At 42.3% G+C, this 16,935-nt stretch overlaps 1 protein-coding gene across 5 annotated transcripts in view; it reads right to left on the bottom strand.

Moving 5' to 3' along the window:
* Positions 1–16,935, bottom strand: part of LOC108705781 (cGMP-dependent 3',5'-cyclic phosphodiesterase-like) — a 296,620-nt gene that overhangs the window by 188,554 nt on the left and 91,131 nt on the right. For 2 of the 5 annotated variants that reach the window (XM_041582772.1, XM_041582771.1), the window contains exon 2: positions 2,697–2,760. In XM_041582772.1, the coding sequence (XP_041438706.1) occupies positions 2,697–2,760 (64 nt within the window). Of the gene's footprint in view, positions 1–2,696; positions 2,947–3,080; positions 3,189–16,935 lie in introns of those variants that run through there. The other 3 variants (XM_041582773.1, XR_005965535.1, XM_041582770.1) reach the window with 3 other exon arrangements.

The raw sequence follows: 16,935 nt of genomic DNA, 5'->3' as shown, positions 1-16,935 counted from the left end.
ACACTGGAAACAAGCATCACCGGTGATGTTGCCCATAGCAACCACTCAGTGATTCGATTTGAACAGTCACCTACAAGTTAGAAAACAAAAGCAAAGACCTGATTGGTTGCTATAGGCAACATCACTGTGATGCTAATAAATATGCCCCTACAACTTGTTGCTGCTACAAATCCTCATTGCTAACCACTGTCCTGTTTGGAACACCTCAAGAGATTTCCATTTTTACAGTACCTATTAGCAACGAGTCTCCTATGCTTCTTCCCAGACACACGTTCTCCTGTGAAATATCCTTCTTCTGCACAAATCTTATTAGGCATCATCTCAAAATAATCCTGTTAGGAATCTGTGTACTGAAAAATCCAGACAGATGTACTGAGGAACCAACACAGAACACTGTGCCCGACAGAAAATGCTAAAATATATATGTAAATATTAAGCAGTCCTCCTGGCAATGGTTATGGGTCATTTTTATACAGAAGGATCTGCCTGGTGGATATTACCCCCTTATTGGTTATTATTATACAGAAAGTTACATCTGATGGATGTTACCCTTTTATTTGGCTATTATTATACAGAAGAGCCACTTCATAGACATTACCCTCTTATTGGCTATTATTATAAAGAAGGACCCAACTGTTTGATAAAACCCCCTTATTGGCTATTATTATACAGAAGATCCATCTCATTGATATTAACCCCTTATTGGCTATTAATAGAAAAAAAGATCCCCTTGTTGGATAATACCTCCTCTTGCCATTTTTTATAGAGAATGACCCACCTATTGAAAATTACCCCCTTATTGGTTATTATACATACGATCCACCTCATGGATATTACCCCCTTATTGGCTGTTATTATACAGAAGGGCCCAACTGTTTCATAATACTCACATTTTGGCTATTATTATAAAGAAGGAACCACCTGTTTGATATCACTCCCTTACTGGCTATTGTTATACAGAAGATTTACCTGTTGTATATTGCCCCTTTTTTGGTTATAGCCTATTATATCACAGATGGTCCAACTATTGGATATTTCCCTTATTTGGTTATAAACAGAAAGATTCTCCTTGCTGATTTTAAACCCTTATTGGCTATAATTATACAGAAGGTCCCACCTGATGAATATTATCCTCTTATTGGCTATTATTATACAGAAGGCTTCACCTCTTGGATATTACCTCCTATTGGATATTATTATACAGAAGGATCCACCTGCTGGATATTACCCCTTACTACTACTATATAGGAAATATTATTGTAAAGAAGTTTATAAAGGAAGATAAACCTGTTGGATATTATTCCCCTATTAAATAATATTTATAAGACGGAAGCATACACCTGTTTGATACTACTTTTATTATCTTTCTATTATAATGCATAAGAAGATGCCTGTTGAACATAAACATTCCATTTGATGTTAACATACAGAAGGACTCACCTGTTGAATATTATCCCTTATAGACTATTCATACACAGAAGGATCCACTGGTTATTAGTAAATGTGCCCTTATTAAAACTGCACAGAAGAATCCACTCACTGGCCATTGTGTATAGCAGACGCCTATCTGGCTATTATTATTATTATTATTATTATTATTATAATACAGATCCACCTGTTAGATATTATTATTTCACAATATCACTGTACAGCAGCACCCTCCTGTGGGCTTTTATACAGCATATTCCCCCCACTGGTCATTCCTGTAGCTTATCACCCACCTGTTGGTTATTATAGAGAAGGACAAATCCAAGGCACATGTTTCTGTTTGGCAGGATCTACCTTAATGAACATTACTGGGGACACTGTTGGATATCACTCCAGCTCAGCAATATACCACTGGTTATTATTACTGCAAGGTATTTTGTTTTATTTATGTTACACGTGACTATACAGGATAACATACAGTTGTTGTTGGTCTGCCATGTTGAGAATAACTAAATATCTGAGTCGTCTTATTGCCCATTATGATGGCAAAGACCAGTAGGGTGTCATGGTAGAGATGGAGCCTTTCCATCCATTGTATTCTGGTTATACGTCTGTACCTTTTAGATGGAAACAACTGTTGGGCATTAACACAAGTGTAACTGCATGGCAATAACTCCTATTTGTTATTACTACTTTCACACTCACTGCACCCTGTAGAAAAAGAGGAGCAAGCCTGAAATACCCACAAATTATTATTATTTCTATTGAGCCAACAGCATACAGAGTGGTGGGGCAATACAAGTTTGGCAAATAGTAAGTGCCATGTCCCCTCTCCATTGCCTGGCACTTCTGGTGGCATAAACCAATAAAAAAGTCCAAGAACATATTCTCCCAGTTATTTAACTCATAGGAAGACGCACACTCCAAAAGTGGGTGCTTGCTCTTGGCTAAAAGTGCTAATCACTGGCACAGGTGGTGGTTCTATTTCAGGACCCCCTCCATCTCAGTTAAAGAGAAGGGGGTGAGCATTTCTACGTAGACATTTTATTTAACTCCTTTTTTTTACTGCAAAGCCTGCTGGCATTCTATAAGCAGTTGTAGAGCAACACACAGGAGCCCAGTCTCTCTGGTTGAGTGACAGACGTCAGTAACTGGCGTGCATTTAAACTAAGCAGCAAACTGTGAAATATCTCACTGCACCGGGAAATAAGTCAACATTCCAGTGTTGGCCAATCAGCAGACATGCATGAGGAAGAACTGCCACTTACCTGCAGGGCTTCAGAACACAGTGCCGGCGAGTCTTCAGCCTTCAGAAAACCCTGCTGTCCCCGTCTAAAGAAATGAATAACTGCAATAAGTATGTGATGCAGAATGAGGAGCATCCTTCCAGCGTCCCTCTCTCCTCGTCCCTTCCTACAACAATGTCCCCACACTCGCACACACCGACACATGCACACACCCCACTGCACTCTCACGTTTGACTACATGTATAAACACACATTAATCTGTAGTCCCGCAAGCATTCGGGGTAGGGAAAGGAGGAAAAAAAAAAAAAAAAGAGACACATCCTATTCGAAATGGTGCCCCTCCCCAACGCCCTCCCTCGCTCCCTCCCCAAGGCTGGTATAGAAAGGGTTTGTCGTGGTGCACACCTGCTCCCCAGAGCGATGGGGCAAGCGGAACGGAAGATCCACATTTCGGTGTCGCAGGAGAGAGAAGGGTGAAAGGGAGAGCGATCCAGGGAAATGTGGCAGTCAGAGTGGGGAAGGGATAGATACACACAGATCAGGGGGTGGAGGTGCCACAGGGTCCTAGTGCCTGCACTAATGATAGCAGCCTAGGAGGATGGAGGGGGGCAAAGGGGTGGGGATACATCTGATTACCTGCACATAGTGATGTCTATCAAACAGATTCAACCTGTGTCTATCCCTATGCTCAAATAACCACAGACGGAATATACAGAGGATGCTGCTAATGTGACCTCAAGCATTTATTTATCACTGCTGCTCTTACTGCACTACAGCTCCCAGCATCCCCCGTAAGACTGCAAACAGGATGCTGGCAGCGGGCATTTACTATCAGATAAAGAGCACTGTTTCGATTAATGATCCTGCGCTGCCTGTGCTCTCAATGCAGCCTTGATTTGCACCGACAGGTACAGGAGATTTTGTGCTGCGTTGCCCTACCTGCCCACTATGAAAGGGGTTGTTCGCCTTTGAATTAACTGTTAGTATGACGCAGAGAGGGATATGCTGAGGCAAATTGCAATTGGTTTTCATGTTTTATTATTTGTGGTTATTTCGCTTTTTTATTCAGCGGCTCTGCAGTTTGTAATTTCAGCCGTCTGGTTGCTAGGGTCCAGATTGCCCTAGCAACCATGCATGGGATTGGAATATGGATCGGAGAGGCCTAAATAGTAAGAGGAGTAATAAAAAAGTAGCAATAAAAAAAATTTGTAGCCTTAGGGCTCTTACACAGGGGCGTTTGTTTGTGCACTCCCCTGCATTGCGATTTCTTCCGTTCACCCGCAGGAGTAGACGCATTGAATTATTGTCAATGGGGCTGTACTCACACAAACACATGTATGCAACGAACGCAGATAAAATGCAACACGCTGCGTCCCAACTTGCACTTACTTGCATCTGTGTGAGTACAGTCCCCTTGACAATAATTCAATGCATCAACTCCTGCGCTCCCCTGCGGCTGAACGGAAGAAATCGCAATGCACAAACAAACGTCCGTGTGTAAGAGCCCTTACAGAGCATTTGTTTTTTAGATGGGGTCAGTGACCCGTATTTGAAAGCTGAAGAGAGTCAGACAGAGAAGGCCATTGATTAAAAAACTATATATATAACCAATGAAGACCAATTGACTAAATTGACATACTAAAGGGTACCTTAAAGGTGAACCACCTCAACAGCTTACGTTCACAAATAACAACTTTATTCATTTTTTAATTAGTTAATATGGTGAAATTTGCTTCAATTATACCCTGTTATTTACAGCAAAAGTACTGTGTATGGTTTATACATCTGGCACAGTGCTAATTGCTTCTGATGTTAAACATGAGGCCCTCCAGCTGTTTGAGCTGCAAGCATCTGAGTGGCGGGGAGTTAAATGGAACTTTTTCAGAAAGGAACATGTTTACATGCGCATGCTTCCCCCAGCCGTGTGCTTGTTTACACGCACACATAAGCATCCGGCAGCTGTGTATGTGACCACAGCAGTTACACAGGGCAATGGAATGCTATAGATTCTACCCCAACACAAACTAGACGCCCGCCAGGCACCAGCACTGTCGGAAGCCATCATTTAAAGGGTATACAAACACGCCACCGAGTAATTGTTAGGCCATAGGTTCAGCAATAGGGAAATCCATGTTAGCCGGTGACTGGTGCATGTACTGGGCAATTGGAAAACTCGGATCCGTATAGGTATACAATAACATGTAGCAATCCCAACAATTTAGCATTCAACATATTATACATGTATGGACATCTCAAAAGCCCAATCGATGCGTGAGCAGCTTCACTTCACTCCTTTCAGTGGGTCTTGCAGTGGATTGCATGTTCGGGCAGACAGAGACAGACCATTAAAGGGAACTCCACCCAAAACTTTTGAAAATGTAAGTCAAAGCAAATTTTTAATACAGGTATGGGACCCGTTATCTGGAAACCCGTTATCCAGAAAGCTCGGAATTACAGAACGCCTGTCTCCCATAGACTCCATTTTATACGAATAATCAGAATTTCAGAAAATGATTTCCCTTTTCTCTGTAATAATAAAACAGTAACTTGTACTTGATCCCAACTAAGATATAATTAATCCTTATTGGAAGCAAAACCAGCCTATTGGGTTTATTTCATGTTTACATGATTTTCTGGTAGACTTAAGGGATGACGATCCAAATTATGGAAAGATCCGTTATCTGGGAAAACCCCAGGTCCCAAGCATTCTGGATAACAGGTCCCATATCTGCACTTAAAACAAAATATACAATTTAGTATCTGAGTTACAGAAGAACTCAGGGAGGCCTATTTACACAATTTCGAGCTTTTGGGGAAAAAAACATGTTTTTTAGTTAAGCATTGGTTTATTAATCTGTATAGAACCAATGCTTGAGTAGACTTTTCCCTGTCTAAAAGAAAAAACACTAATAAGAAAACAGTGTTCATAATAATTTTAAGGTCCTGTCCTGTTCATCTTCTATTCTGAATTTCAAACTTAGTCGCTAGGGTAATTAAGCCCTGGCAACCAGACAGCAGTCTATCATTGTGTTTCATACAGAACTGTATTTGAGCAGGCAGAGAAGTGCCAGAATACAAGGACTGGAAGCAAATGATTTGGGCACAGAGCTGCCATATCCAGGCAGGGACACTTAATCCTGGAATGTCCAAGCTCATTTGCCTATGAAAAAGCTACTTTGTAATTAACTGAATGGCTGCTTGGGGATTTTCTCCAGTGTGAAAGGAATTGGGAATGCACAAGGAGAAGCAGTAAAATTCCCAGTTATTACAAGACGCTCCATAGGGGAAAGGGTGAATGGGCCAAACACCTGATCTTGCAGCAGTCGCACAATGACATTACACTACAGTTTGTTTCATTGTAACCGGAGGATTTCCCTATTGTATCACGTCATATCCAAACAATGACGCCCATTACAATAGCAATAAAGAAGCGGGAGGGAAAGGGTTAATAAGTGCCAGTAGCTTATGTGAGGCAATCACGTTTTTATCACTTGAACTCGGCTCAGGACAGGAACATAAATAGTTTCTCTTTCATTCATTACCATAAAATCCCTGCGACCTTTGTATAGAAGTTTTCCTTAGTAACTGTATCTGTATATCAAATAAACCGAAGATATGCGTCAGGACAGGGCTACTTACCTGGCTCAATTCTGCAGCCGGCTGTGTTGCGATTAGGGATGCACCGAATCTAGGATACGGTTTAATGCTAAGGATTCAGACTTTTTCCTCAGGATTCGGCAGAATCCTTGTGCCTGGCCGAACCGAATGTGAATCCTTTTTGTCACAAAAAGGAAGTTAGAAAATGTAACACTTCCCTTCCACTCTTATTTGCATGTGCCAATGCGGGTTTGGTTCTGTATTCGGCCAAATCTTTCACAAAGGATTCAGGGGTTCGGCCAAACCCAAAAATAGTGGATTCGGTGCATCCATAGTTGTAACGCACGGCATGTGAAAATGAGAAGCAACTTGGAAAACATGAGGGGTCATTTACTTATCCCCCCGACAGAAGTGCAAGAACCAGGCTCGGATTTGTGAAAAGGCCACCAAGATCCAGGCCTGGGGCAGCAGGATTTTAGGGGGGCGGCATGATGTCCAATCACAACCACATTGGTTCAGAAACACTGGGGATGTGCAGGAGATACGATTGTTTTTTAAACTTCCCATGCACCAATCCCCATTTCTCCAAAAATGTGTGTGATTAAAGGGGAGGGTATGGGGCGACAAATAACAGCAGGCCTAGGGGCGTCCGCTATGTCCCTGGCAAGAACACTAGGGGGCACAAGGGCAAGTCTGCCCAGGAGAATGGCCGAGCTGCACAACACGGGGAAGGAGCAGGAATAAATATAAATGCACAGAAATGGGCAGCATTGTATTCATAAGAGCAGCCACAGTTGTCTGCACTCTGAAACTGAATGACGCAAAAGTTAGGGGACGGGAGAGTGGCAACTGCATACAAATGCCCCAACTGCAGGCAGCTTTGCATTCATGGGGCCACCACTGGTCTGAGCTCCGTGGTATAAGCCTGCGGCAATTCTGCAATAGATTTAGACTGAGATTGTAAGCTCGAGTTTTGAATTGTTAGCTCTTTTGCGCAGGGCCCTCTTTGTCTTGGTTACTGGTCACTATGTATGTAATTGTGTATGTTTTTTGTACATACAGCGCTGCGGAATATGTCTCTATATGTTAATAATAATAATAATGGCAGTGTGAAACGTGCAAATAAACGAGAACTTTGCATCTGTTTTGTGCCCTTTGTCCACTGCCTTGGAAGTCATACACGACCCCTACTATGTTTATTGAAACCTTCTTATAGGGATAAATTGACTTGGGAGCAAACCAGGGACCTCATTAGCAACCTCATCTCGGGTAACTGTATCTCATTACCCCCAGGACTTACTGAGGGACAGAGCGCTGATTCTGTGTACTCCCTGCTCCTGGGCTGCTCTCTTTCCCATGGTCAAAATGGAATGTGAAAGTCAAAATATACTTGGATTGTCTGTGCATTCTTCTCCAGTGCTGCTCTCTTGAAAATGGTTTTTCCACCATATTGAGGCTACACTGAGATCTCTGGAATCAGGCAACTTCAAGAAGGGTCAAACATCTCTCCAAGCTAGAAATATCAGCCGTGGGACCCTCTCAATATTATGAACTATAAATCCCAGCATCCTCTGCAATCCATTTCCTATATGCTTCTGAACACTTCCTATCCCCTTGGGTATGATGTTAGTTCAGCAGCGGATGTGACAGCCCATCTGTACTGTAGTTTAGCCCCGTTTACTGCACAGAACATGGTCCCACAGTGAGTAAATAAGTTCCTTTGGGTGCATCAGGGGAGGCTGCTCAGCGCAGGAGCCAATTGGGGTGGGAACAACATCTGGATGCGGCTGGGGTAAACTCACATTAAATGGATTCATGTGCAACTGCTCAGCACCCAGCTGCTTGGTCGGGGTTCCTAAGATGCTGACACTTCCATTACTTGGCTATGGAGCTGCAACACAGAGCAGTGTTTTCTGTTAAAGGAGAACTACACCAAAAAAAACTGATTTTGCTTATACAAAAGAAAATATAATTCTAAGAATCTTTCCAATATCCATCAATTAATTAACTTACATGTGAATGCAGAGTCTTTCCATTTCTGTCCTCTGGTTCATACACATGAAACAATGTAACAAATTCAGTTCTCCGGGGAGCCGGGATCAGAAAATGGTAAAAATAAGCACTGCTTTCAATAGCAATGATATAAATATATATATAGTTTGTTTGTTTATATATATATATATATATATATATATAGGGAGAGAGATCCCATAAAACTATGACAGCATACTGTAGGTATTCCCTGTACTAAGCACAATTCAGCAGGAACAGTCCCCTAAGTTTGCTCATAGTCTGTACAGAGAGATCCCATAAAACTATGGCAGCATAGGTATTCCCTGTACTAAGCACAATTCAGCAGGACCAGCCCCTAAATTTGCTCATAGTCTGTACATAGAGATCCCATAAAACTCGGCTTCGGCTGTTTTTGTGACTTTGGGTCTTTTCGTCGCTTCGGGACTTCGGCTGTTCGGCACTTCCGCATTCGGCAACCTGAGAAATGGCCGCACTGCTCAGGCGTTTGTAAGGGGGGCCCGGCTCTTTCAAAAATGCAGCACTGCCGGGCCCCCCTTCAGGCCCGGGACACTTGACCCCCTGTCCCCCCCTGATTGCGGCCCTGATTCCCTGTACTAAGCACAATTTAGCAGGAACAGTGCCCTAAGTTTGCTCATAGTCTGTACAGAGAGATCCCATAAAATTATGCCAGCAGAGGTATTCCCCTGTACTAAGCACAATTCAGCAGGAACAGTCCCCTACATTTGTTCATAGTCTGTACAGAGAGATCCCATAAAACTATGGCAGCATAGGTATTCCCTGTACTAAGCACAAATCAGCAGGAACAGCCCCTAAGTTTGCTCATAGCCTGTACAGAGAGATCCCATAAAACTATGGGAGCATAGGTATTCCCTGTACTAAGCACAATTCAGCAGGAACAGCCCCTAAGTTTGCTCATAGTCTGTACAGAGAGATCCCATAAAACTATGGCAGCATAGGTATTCCCCTGTACTAAGCACAATTCAGCAGGAACAGTCCACTAAGTTTACTCATAGTCTGTACAGAGAGATACCATAAAACTATGGCAGCATAGGTATTCCCCTGTAGTAAGCACAATTCAGCAGGAACAGTCCCCTAAGTTTACTCATAGTCTGTACAGAGAGATACCATAAAACTATGGCAGCATAGGTATTCCTCTGTACTAAGCACAATTCAGCAGGAACAGCCACCAAGTTTGCTCATAGTCTGTATGTACAGAGAGATCCCATAAAACTATGGCTGCATAGGTATTCCCCTGTACTAAGCACAATTCAGCAGGAACAGTCCCCTAAGTTTGCTCATAGTCTGTACAGAGAAATACCATAAAACTATGGCAGCATAGGTATTCCCCTGTACTAAGCACAATTCAGCAGGAACAGCCCCTACGTTTGCTCATAGCCTGTACAGAGAGATCCCATAAAACTATGGGAGCATAGGTATTCCCTGTACTAAGCACAATTCAGCAGGAACAGCCCCTAAGTTTGCTCATAGTCTGTACAGAGAGATCCCATAAAACTATGGCAGCATAGGTATTCCCCTGTACTAAGCACAATTCAGCAGGAACAGTCCCCTACGTTTGCTCATAGTCTGTACAGAGAGATCCCATAAAACTATGGCAGCATAGGTATTCCCTGTACTAAGCACAATTCAGCAGGACCAGCCCCTAAATTTGCTCATAGTCTGTACAGAGAGATCCCATAAAACTATGGCAGCATAGGTATTCCCTATACTAAGCACAATTCAGCAGGAACAGCCCCTAAGTTTGCTCATAGTCTGTACAGAGAGATCCCATAAAACTATGGCAGCATAGGTATTCCCCTGTACTAAGCACAATTCAGCAGGAACAGCCCCTAAGTTTGCTCATAGTCTGTACAGAGAGATCCCATAAAACTATGGCAGCATAGGTATTCCTCTGTACTAAGCACAATTCAGCAGGAACAGCCCCTAAGTTTGCTCATAGTCTGTATGTACAGAGAGATCCCATAAAACTATGGCTGCATAGGTATTCCCCTGTACTAAGCACAATTCAGCAGGAACAGTCCCCTAAGTTTGCTCATAGTCTGTACAGAGAAATACCATAAAACTATGGCAGCATAGGTATTCCCCTGTACTAAGCACAATTCAGCAGGAACAGCCCCTACGTTTGCTCATAGCCTGTACAGAGAGATCCCATAAAACTATGGGAGCATAGGTATTCCCTGTACTAAGCACAATTCAGCAGGAACAGCCCCTAAGTTTGCTCATAGTCTGTACAGAGAGATCCCATAAAACTATGGCAGCATAGGTATTCCCCTGTACTAAGCACAATTCAGCAGGAACAGTCCCCTAAGTTTACTCATAGTCTGTACAGAGAAATACCATAAAACTATGGCAGCATAGGTATTCCCCTGTACTAAGCACAATTCAGCAGAAACAGTCCCCTAAGTTTACTTATAGTCTGTACAGAGAGATCCCATAAAACTATGGCAGCATAGGTATTCCCTGTACTAAGCACAATTCAGCAGGAACAGTCCCCTACGTTTGCTCATAGTCTGTACAGAGAGATCCCATAAAACTATGGCAGCATAGGTATCCCCTGTACTAAGCACAATTCAGCAGGAACAGCAGGAGTACAGCAGCACCTGAGAATGTTGGGGTGCAGTTGGCACTTGCAGTGCGGGTCCCAATGTACAGAAAGCTAATTCTAATGTGGCTGCAGCAGTAGACACAGTAACTTGACTGTAAGAAGTGCAAAGCAGTTGTGGAAGAAAAGTTGAAATGGAAGCAGTTTGCCCCATTGTAGAAAATAACCACACAGAGCAGCAAGTGCACCCTGATAGTGCTGGGGAAATCTCATAGCAGCCAGTGAATTTGGAAATTGCTACAACATCTGTTCCAGAGTGGGGAAAAGCTGTCCTTGATGGTGACAACATGAATGCACAGACAACAAAGAAAAATGCCAAGGTTTACTATGGACTCTTGCAGTTCAGCAATTCCTAATGGTGTTGTTTCCAGACTGTAGTGAGGAGTAGATCGATGAGCAGCTGTCTAAGGTTTCGACTGGCGAGTGTAGTAAAAAATAATCTGTAAATGTGTGGGGGGGCAAGTTTTGGGGGGATCAGGTCAAACTCGGCAAGGCTCAAACATGTCTGTGCAAGAGATGAACGTGGGCACAGGGAACAGTGTTTTGGGTACAGGAGTGGCCAGCACTTTAGTACAGCAAATTAGGTGGCCAGTGGGAGTGGCCTAAGTTATGTGAATGTTCATGGCAAAAGAAAAGTTCCTGGTATGAATGTGTGAAATAAAACAAATTAGGGATGCATCGAATCCAGGCTTCGGTTCAGCCAGGATTCTGCCTTTTTCAGCAGGATTCGGATTCGGCCAAATCCTTCTGCCCGGCCCAACCGAATCCTAATCCTAATTTGCATATGTAAATTAGGGGTGGGGAGGAAATTGTATGACTTTTTGTCACAAAACAAGGAAGTAAAAACATGTTCCCCCTCCCACCCTTAAGTTTGCATATTAACCCCCGAATATGAAGGATTCGGGGGTTCGGCCGAATCCAAACTAGTGGATTCAGTGCATCCCTAAAACAAATATGGTGCATGTGGGGCAAGCAAGGAGGGAGCTGTTTAGCAGGATCAAACCTTCCAATTTTAAAGCCCAGTGTTTTGGCTGTGACCAATGACCTATGGATTTGGGAGGTTCCACAGTGATAGCATCTTTCATAATAGTTTAGCTAGTCTGGCCGGTCAGGTGACGGCTGTGGAATTTTCAGATCACTGTATGGTGAGGGTGTCCTCTCAGAGTACTCTCAGAGGGGACAGAGATCTTTGGGACCTCAATTTGAGCCTGTCTGGGGGTGGAGTATGTAAATCAGTCCTTCAGGGAGTTCTTTCAGGCTCAAGGATGCTAATTAGATAGAGAGGCAGCTTGGTAAATAGCGTGCGTGCTCCTCATGGTGCTTTCCCGCCTTATGTTGCAGTCTAAAGGAGATGAGGCGGTGGTGTGTGTCTGTTGGGGAGATCAGGGCTTCTCCCAGAAGGAAGATCGATGGGAGAGTCTTGGTTCCTATTTTCATGCATCACTGGCCCTGAAGGAATGTCCAGACGAAGTGTTGAGATCAGGGCTCTCTTTAGTCAATTTCCCCCAAAGTTTAGGGAATCTGGTGCTCTATGTTAATGACAATCTGAAGTACAGACGCACTGATGACCGTGATTGCCCACGGAAGGAATGTTCTGGTGGAAACAATGGACCACTTCTTACTTCAGTGCCCCTTTAACATAGATGTCTACAAACAAGTCTCTGCTGCTTTGGCCATTCCTTGCCTCTCTGGTTGTAGTTACCAGGAGTGGACCTATGGGACATTCAAGCGACACAGGGGTTATGATTTGGGCATTCTGTTCTTAGTCAGCTCTGTTGTCCGCTTTTAGACCTGGAGTAAACGGTGTGTGAAGTCCTCCCCTGTCCAGTGGTGGTGGAGATGATACTGGGGAAGCTGGGGAAGATACGTTCTTTAGTGTAAAGGATGAATGAAGCAACAATGAACATTCAGTTTGACCCACTGTGAGTCTCTTACTAATGGTGATAACATTTGGGTAGTGGGCTATTACTTTTCACCCCCAGAAATGTTTGCTCTTTTCTATATTTCTGATGAGGCTTATACAGTTTAAGGTAGAGTAAGTAGCCCAAACTTTTGTCTTCCTGATATCAGACCTTTGATTTGTGTTTGTGATGTTTGGGATTCAGGTGGCATTTGGTCAGACTGTGCTGATTGCTGAGAAGCTGCATCGTAGGTTGTAATATAAGCAGCATCGCAAACTGGTATATACATCTGATTGTGCTGCTTTATACATGCAGCTTTGTATGTATTGTAATGCTTGTACAGTTTGTATGTACAAGCATTAAGTTATAAGCTACAGGAATGGGACCTGTTATCCAGAATGCTCGGGACCTGGGGTTTTCCAGATAACGGATCTTTACGTAATTTGGATCTTCATACCTTAAGTCTACTAGAAAATCATATAAACATTGAATAGACCCAATAGGCTGGTTTTGCCTCAAATAATGATTAATTATATCTTAGCTGGGATCAAGTACAAGGTACTGTTATTTCAGAGAAAAATGAATCATTTTTAAAAATGTGGGTTATTTGGATAAAATGGAGTCTATGGGAGATGGCCTTCCCATAATTTGGAGCTTTCTGGATAACGGGTTTCCAGATAACGGTATATAGCATTTATGTTGGGATTAGTGATGGGCGAATTTATTCGCTAGGCACAAAATCACTGTGAATTCCAGCGATTCACCGCCGGCGAATAAAATCGCAAAACTGGTGTCTTTCGTGAATTTTTCGCTGTTTCATGAATTCCGTGGGAAATTAGCAAATTTTTCGGCGAAGCAAATTGCCCCAAATTCTCCCATCACTAGCTGGCATCAGCTAGTTATCATAATGTGCATTAGATATAATTATGTTTAATGCTTTGTATATTTGTTATGCTATTTCTTTTCTGTATCAGGAGGCAAGTACTTAATAAAGAAAAACTTCCTCTGTACGAAGCACAATTTAGAAGGAAAAAACCCCTAAGCATGCCCATAGCCTGTACAGACAAAAACACTATGGTAGCATAGGTATTCTCCTGTACTTGGGGGGCCACCTTTCTGGTAAAAAAAAAACCTGGCCTTCCAATATTATTCTTTCTTCTCTATTAATAACACTGATGAAGCCTTACTTGCTGGCCAGGTGGAAACCAAATCTGTACTAAGCACAATTCAGGGAACCCCACTTGTTAGCAGGTCAGTAACTACAGCTCAATGTCTGCGGCAGGATAACTGCAATGGTGTTTTGAGTCACTTTGAGAAATATTTTCCTACAAAGTCAGACACAGTAAGAGAACTGGGCTGAGATGCACAAAAGCGGCTTTTGAAGGTATTTTTGCCCCGAGTGCATAATTGTTCCTTTACACCAAATTTACAGGATCCGGCACAGGTCCCAGAAGCTGCAAATTATGCATACATTGTTCCAACGAATGTGCCAATGAAGTAAAGCAGAGTGTGAAAATAAGATGTTAAAAGAAGTCTGTTTATAGCCGGTTCATCAAGGTGTTAGAAACTGCAGCCAAAACAGCAACTACCAATACGTGTCCCCTTGTAGTTTGGTTTCATCCAATGGTTTATCAGGGCTCTCTCAGTCTAACCTGACTGCCAATTTCCCTTTAATATTAAATATGGAAAAAGTCACAAATATTTTTAATTAAATCATCTTTGATTTCATCATCTAGACAGTCCAGCAATGCAGCCAAAATCATCCAATATGTGTGACCTTATCTGATAATATGCAGTCAAATTATTCACGCAGTGATTCCATGTGGAATGGATTTTATCAGTGATCATGTTTTGTTATTTACCATGTAATACTGAGTTAAACTAATCCCAGCTGGAATGTAACTACTGTCTGAGTATTAATTCCCACAGGGTTTAACAGGATTTTCCGCATAAAGATAAATATATAAGTCCATGTTTATCAGCTGCTGATTTACTGCCGATTAAAGAGCACAGTTATGTCATAAAAATGCAACGTTGATCTGGTAGTGTACCACTAATTACTAATGTTGTATATATGAGGAAATGATTCATCTATGAGATACTCCTACTGTAAATGATAAGGATATTAGAAGTCACTGAGGGGTTGTTCTGTGACCATATAAAGGCACAAGGCTGCAGGCTGAGTTATACAGGGAACTCTGAGTATCACTCATGTATTATAAGGTATAATGTACCCCCTACTGTAAATGATAAGGATATTAGAAGTTACTGAGGGGTTGTTCTGTGACCATATAAAGGCACAAGGCTGCAGGCTGAGTTATACAGGGAACTCTGAGTATTACTCATGTATTATAAGGGATAATGTACCCCCTACTGTAAATGATAAGGATATTAGAAGTCACCTGAGGGGTTTTCTGTGACCATATAAAGGCACCAAGGGCTGCAGGCTGAGTTATACAGGGAACTCTGAGTATCACTCATGTATTATAAAGGGATAATGTACCCCCTACTGTAAATGATAAGGATATTAGAAGTCACTGAGGGGTTGTTCTGTGACCATATAAAGACACAAGGCTGCAGGCTGAGTTATACAGGGAACTCTGAGTATCACTCATGTATTATAAGGGATAATGTACCCCCTACTGTAAATGATAAGGATATTAGAAGTCACTGAGGGGTTGTTCTGTGACCATATAAAGGCACAAGGCTGCAGGCTGAGTTATACAGGGAACTCTGAGTATCACTCGTGTATTATAAGGGATAATGTACCCCCTACTGTAAATGATACAGATATGGGATGTGTTATATGGAAACCCGTTATCTGGAAAGCTTTGAATTACAGAAAGGAATCTCCCATAGACTCCATTTTATCCAAATAATCCAAATTTTTAAAAAGGATTCCCATTTCCTATGTTATAATAAAACAGTGCCTTGTACATGATCCAATCTAAGATATATTTTATCCTTACTGGAAGCAGAACTGGCCTATTTTCTAGTAGACGTATGTCTTACGTATGAAGAATAAGATCCAAATTATGTAAAAAGCCATTATGTGGAAAGCCCCAGATCCCGAGCATTCTGGATAACAGGTCCCATACCTGTATTAGAAGTAAATCCGTGGACCTCCACAATATAAGTGTGTTTGCAAAATCATTCAAGTGAGCACCGCTGGTTCTTAGTTATTTTGCTAACATGAAAATGCCAGAATTCAGGTGCCAACATTTTTAATATCACATCCTTGTTGAGTCCCAGACTGCTCACTAGTCTTCTGTATCTTGAGACTACACAGGGGATATAACCCTCATCACGACTTGGGCTTCCACTGAGGCCTTCTGGCCTAGGAGCCATCTTCACTGATGTATGCCCATTCCAGATTGTAGACACACATCCATCTGCCTCCATTATTATGAAGTTTAGCAGAACTAGACTTACTGGGCCTCACAGGAAAACTATTTCGTTAGAACTCATCCTTAAGCATATATATATATATATATATTAAAACTGCCAATCACTGGCCCCGTAGCTGTTGCAGGACCTGCTGAATCTATATCTGTCTATGGAGAAGCAGCGAGACACAGTGCAAGTATCAAGGCACTCTCACTGTCTCACAGGACCGAAGCCATGGGTAGAACAGACAAATGTTCCACTTCATGCGAATCGCTGACTCAGCTCTGTTTCAGAATATAATGAAATTGTCAAAGGGAAAAACAACCTCCTTCTGCTGCTAACAAGGAAATCTGTAACATTGCTCCTAAGGGAGGCAGAAACACACAGACTGTACTATGATACAACCTTTATATTTAAAGGGATACTGTCATGGGAAAAAATTTTTTTTTCAAAATGAATCAGTTAATAGTGCTGCTCCAGCAGAATTCTGCACTGAAATCCATTTCTCAAAAGAGCAAACAGAATCTTTTTATTATTCAATTTTGAAATCTGACATGGGGCTAGACATATTGGTCAATTTCCCAGCTGCCCCAAGTCATGTGACTTGTGCTCTGATAACTTTCAATCACTCTTTACTGCTGTACTGCAAGTTGGAGGATATCAACCCCCCTCCCTTTTTCCCTCCAGCAGCCAAACAAAAGAACAATGGGAGGTAACCAGA

This window comes from Xenopus laevis, chromosome 2L (assembly GCF_017654675.1).
Source record: "Xenopus laevis strain J_2021 chromosome 2L, Xenopus_laevis_v10.1, whole genome shotgun sequence".
Lineage (NCBI taxonomy): Eukaryota > Metazoa > Chordata > Amphibia > Anura > Pipidae > Xenopus > Xenopus laevis.
The sequence above is the reverse complement of the archived record's forward strand: the minus strand, read 5'-3'. Positions and strand labels throughout refer to the sequence as shown.